Below are 5,134 nucleotides of genomic sequence, written 5' to 3'. Positions count from 1 at the left end.
CAATGTTGTTTCAATCATTCTGTGCTATCTGGGTAGAAACAATAAATCATTCTAAGTAGTCGAACATTATGCTCTGACATCTTGCTTCTTTTCCAGTTCTTAATTTTTATGACAGTTATAAAATACAGTGCATATCATGCTCATAATCTTTTTATTTTTATTTGCTGGAAGAGCCTTTGTTAGAAAGGTGTTGTCAGTCAGAGAAGTAGGGGCCTGTCTGCAAAACCTTATAGGTTGAGGTTCAATTGCTAAATTAATGTCTGGATAACCTGGATAAAAATCTGTCTTCAAAATGTTGCACTGTAGGATGATCACTCACTTACCTTATCAGTGGTCATAATATTATGACTAATCAGGGCATACAGTACACTAGGGCATGGTATTGACTCTGCTGTATTTACTATTTTCTTTTTTTCTCCAAATCTTTTGGTTGTTGTGATATTTGCTGACTTGTTTGTGCCAAATCATTTAGATATTAGGTTAAAGTCCCATAATGATGTTAATTAAAATCACTTCAATTCTAAGTATTCTCTCAATTTTCTGTCCTCAGATTATTTTTCACCAAGTGCAGTGGCTGTCTGGAGAAAATCGCTCCAACAGAGTTTGTAATGCGAGCTGTGCAGAGTGTTTACCACCTCAGCTGCTTCTGCTGCAGTGTCTGTGAGCGCCGGCTGAGCAAAGGAGATGAGTTTGTGCTGAAGGCTGGTCAACAGCTGCTGTGTAAGGCAGACTATGTGAAAGAAAGAGACCTGCTGAGGACCATGAGCCCAGACAGTTCAGATTCAGGTATAATTGGGTGTTTCCTCTTAATTTAGTGCTTTCTACTGTATATCCCATTGTGCTACTCTTCACGTCTATTTCTGTTCATGTTGAATTCTACCATGCAAGTTAAAAAGGATCAGAATTAAAAAAAAGGTGTTATTTGTGATCTGTTATGTGTTCACTCACAGAAAAGAGTGAGGAAGAGACTTCAGATGTAAAGTCAGAAAAATTCATCACAGCAGAGAAAAGGAATGATGACAGCAAAGATCCTCGGCGTCCTAAACGGCCGCGCACCATTCTCACCACGCAGCAGAGACGTGCCTTTAAGGCTTCGTTTGAGGTTTCCTCCAAGCCCTGCAGAAAGGTGAGCGAATTATCAGGCAGTAAAAGAAAATACGCCTCTCACAGTCATACTTTTCTACCTAAACGTTCTCCTTAGAACCAGTCATTGGATGCTCTAACTAAAGTAACTCTTTTGAAGCTAGTTTACATATTACACTCATGTTCAGTATTCCCAATGTATATTAGAACATGTTTTCTATTGAGGCTTTTATTTGTCAGATTAAAATGAACTTTTAATAACATGTCCTTAAACCAACATTTCTGTATTAAAAATGTTTTCTGTACTGTTCTGATGTAATATTGTAATCTTACAGCCGGTTTATGCATCTTTTGTAATATATACAGACATTAATAGACCTTCAGAAATACTCTGCTTTTCTGAAAGTGGAGTGTTGGATAGAGTAGAAGTTTCTTAAAGAGACAGAGGACCAATTTTAAGGTGTTAAATTTTGATGCCAGATTTCTTTTAAGTCATGTTTGGTATATGAAGCATTTTTATAACAAATGAAGGTGATTTAAGTAATTGTCATTGGAAAATACTTAGCATTGCCCCCTTTTTTAAAGTTTATTTTTACAGCACATTTTAGTAACAAGGCATTTCAAAGTGGTTTACATCATAAAAAGACAAAAATACAAAGTCATGGAACACAGTGTCAAGTTGAGTTCATGTCTTGTAGCCCACATACAGAACACAATCAGGAGAACAGGAAATCAGATAAAGTTTATTTTAACAATAATGAAGTATGAGATTGTGTGATTCTTGTCCTGTGAATGGGAAGCTGGGGTCATCAGAACTCTGGAGAGAGTGGGACAGAGATGGTGAGACTGATTACAAGTTGGACAAGTTGAATGCTAAGGGAATGGAATGATCTTACTTGGTGAAGTGGTAAGTTTCCACCAGGGGGAGAAGTACTGTGGTCTCTGGAGTTATGATCTCTTTGCAAAGGGGGGGTTCTTGAGATGATCCAGGTTTCAGTGTGATCTTGATGGAGAGTTCTTTGGAAGTAGATGGAAGAGGCCTGCGGTGGAGGACGGACAGGTAAGTTCTTGTGAGGAGAAGTGAGGAGCGGTTCGATTGCCAATCGAGAAACCAGGAACTGTCAAAGATTCTTCAGCTGCGGTGAAGAGGGATTCTGGCAACCATTGGGTAACAATCCACAGCGTCACGAGGGGAAACCAGAAAACCAGGAACTCGGGCTATACAGTGGGTGAAATCCAAGGTGCCACAAGGAAACACCTGAGGGAGAGGCAACAGGAAAATATTACTTGAGATTAGGGTTGCCACCCGTCCCTTAAAATACGGAATCGTCCGGTTATTTGCTGTTAAATATTGCGTCCTGTATTGAACCGATACGGGACGCGATTTGTTCCGTATTTCTATAAATGTCAAAGACATGCCGATAGACACGCCTATCACACACATATCAACACTAATTATAACAATAATGACCAAAATAAAACACAAGATACAGGATAATATTACGGTCAGCTAAATTTTCGTGGTGGGAGCTAAAGGACCCCAGAACTCTATGGACCAACGCTGTTGTCACGGTTGCCTAGAGACGGACACTATGCAGCGCGGTGAGCTGCCAACCCTTGTCTTTTAAAAACATCCTCAACCCGATTCTCCACCGTCCTTAGAACCAAAACCTCTCGTAAAGATACAAACGTTAGAGGCAGTGGCGCAAAAAGTGGGTATGCAGCGCATGCAACGCATAGGGGCGCTGCACCAGAGGGGGCGTCAAAACCCCGTGTGGAGGGGGCGGCGCCCCGATGATGCCTTCGCATACACTTCACCGCGCCCTTACGCTCCTTCACCTCTTTGGGGGGGGGGGTTAAGAGCGACCGTATGTTTTCTGCGCTCCTTAACCCTTACGTACCTTCCTTGGTGGTGGTGGGGGGGGGGCGCGATTTATGGTTTTGCATCCACCTGAATAACATGTAATTACGCCCCTGGTTAGAGGGAAGACTCAAATCCTAGGCTGAACATGTTAGTGAGGATGAACGCAGGCAATTAAAACAAATGTGTCCATCATGGCGCAGTGTGCTGCTGTATGATGTCAGACAGAATGGATCAGGAGAGGAACTGCAGACCCGTCAGAACGTAAAGAACCAGCATCCTTCGTCCCTCAATCATCTCCTGAGGATGATATGGTATAGAACATTTTGCTATGATTAAGTTTCTTATTGTGGTTTTAGTAGACTGTTATGGTTTTATTATTAGATAATTAATTATTTGCTTATTTAATGTATAGTTGTATCAGCCAAAATAATAGAAAAATGGCCATTTAAAGAACAAATCATACTAAGAGTTTAACAGTAAATACATAAATATTTCCTACTTTAAAAAGATTTGCTAGGGCTTTCTGTTTGTTTTATTAAGAAAAGTTGACATATTAATTCAGTGTTCAGTGGTCATTTAATGTATTATTAATGTCAGACATAGACCTTCTGCCCAGGGGCGGTTCTAGATCGGGGTCAACGGGGGTACAGAACAAATTATGCTAAATAAATGTATTTTGTTAATATTCAGAGGTGGATTTTTTTTAACCTTCACAATTTTACTTTATCAATTAATTAAAAATTATAGTGCTGCACTTTTAGCTGCTGTATTGAAATAGGATCATACGTTCCATCTGCCAGGGATCTGCAACCTGAATCTCTGGAGACACAAGTGGCTCTTTGGCTTACTTGATATATCAAATGATGAAATATTGCTCTTTTTTTTGTTTCATTCTCTTTTTAAGTGTTGCCATGGAAAAACATTGACTACCCTGGCCCTCGTGGTAAATTTGATCTAGAACAGTGTTTCTCAACCTTTTTTGGGCCAGCGCCCCCCTAGCCTTTATCCAGGTCCATCACCGCCCCCACCAAAGAATTTGTAAGCTACTTTGAACTGACTATTATTTTATTATTAATAAAATAATATCACTAATATAGATGTTTTGATTTTTATGCTTGTTTCTGTATGTATCATCAAAAATAATTATTTTGATGATAAATAATTAATTATAATTATTATTAATAATTTGAATATAAATTATTTTCACAGGTGTCTAAGAAAAATGCAATGAACATTCAACTTAAAATCAGTAGGCCTGACAGCAGCCAACCAGAGTAGAAAAAATATTCTTATTCTTTGCCATTTTCTAGTTGTTAAATATTCCACAAAATGATCAGATAAAAGATGAACAACATGCCAGTTTAAACTTTGATCTATTTGCAAACCGACTGAGCTCTGCAGCATTAAAACATGGATAGAACTGTAACTACATTAATCATAGCTCTTCTTCTCTTCAGTGTGTCTGTCGGTTTCTGGTGGTGCAGCGCTGTGCTGCCTTCAGGAGAATGGGACATCAGAGTATCAGCCATAAAATTTCACCTACATGGCATTTATTGTGCAAACCAGAGCTTTCAGTGGAAAAACAAAAGTTCCAGGTCCAGGTTTTAATGCTATACAAATATGAGACAGAAACATGGATTATATCTTTATATAGACGTGTCTATTGATTTATAGGTTAATAGTTTTACTGGACAGAAATTACAAAGAACAAATCCTAATGAGTCAAATTGAAAGTGTCATGGAGTCGTCAGCCTCATGACAATAACACTGACATGAAAAGTAATATTGAAGAAATAAATATATCAAATCTAATTAAAAACATAAATAAGTGATAAGTTTGTTACTGTTAAGATATATTTATTCTCAGTATTAGATGTGGTCTCAACAAACCCATGGCACTTCAGCAATATTATTTTACCTTATATCTGAAAACCGTGTCAGTTTATTCTTGCCATACAGTCCTCTGTATTAATTATTGCTCTAAAGGTCTTGCCATACCAGTTTATTCCTCTGTATTTACTTTAGTTTCTTAGTTTATTCTTGCATTTTGTTTTTCATTCATTTCTATTTAGTTTTCATTGATTAGTATTATCATCTCTTGGTTTATTGCTATGTCCACTTTAGTTTCTTTCCTGTTGTTAGATTTATTTTATCATTTATTGACAATCATTCATTTTCACTCATCAC

At 38.0% G+C, this 5,134-nt stretch overlaps 1 protein-coding gene across 1 annotated transcript in view; it reads left to right on the top strand.

The window, feature by feature from the left end:
• The first annotated feature begins 54 nt into the window (after positions 1-54).
• LOC106941160 (LIM/homeobox protein LMX-1.2-like) overlaps positions 55-5,134 on the top strand; it is a 33,866-nt gene continuing 28,786 nt past the window's right edge. The window contains exons 1-2 of the mRNA XM_015024099.1: positions 55-786; positions 951-1,126. Of these exons, the coding sequence (XP_014879585.1) occupies positions 609-786; positions 951-1,126 (354 nt within the window). The 5' untranslated portion in view covers positions 55-608. The remainder of the gene's footprint in view (positions 787-950; positions 1,127-5,134) is intronic.

This window comes from Poecilia latipinna, unplaced genomic scaffold (assembly GCF_001443285.1).
Source record: "Poecilia latipinna isolate Pla-1442-1.1 unplaced genomic scaffold, P_latipinna-1.0 Scaffold3523, whole genome shotgun sequence".
Classification (NCBI taxonomy): Eukaryota; Metazoa; Chordata; class Actinopteri; order Cyprinodontiformes; family Poeciliidae; genus Poecilia; species Poecilia latipinna.
The sequence above is the reverse complement of the archived record's forward strand: the minus strand, read 5'-3'. Positions and strand labels throughout refer to the sequence as shown.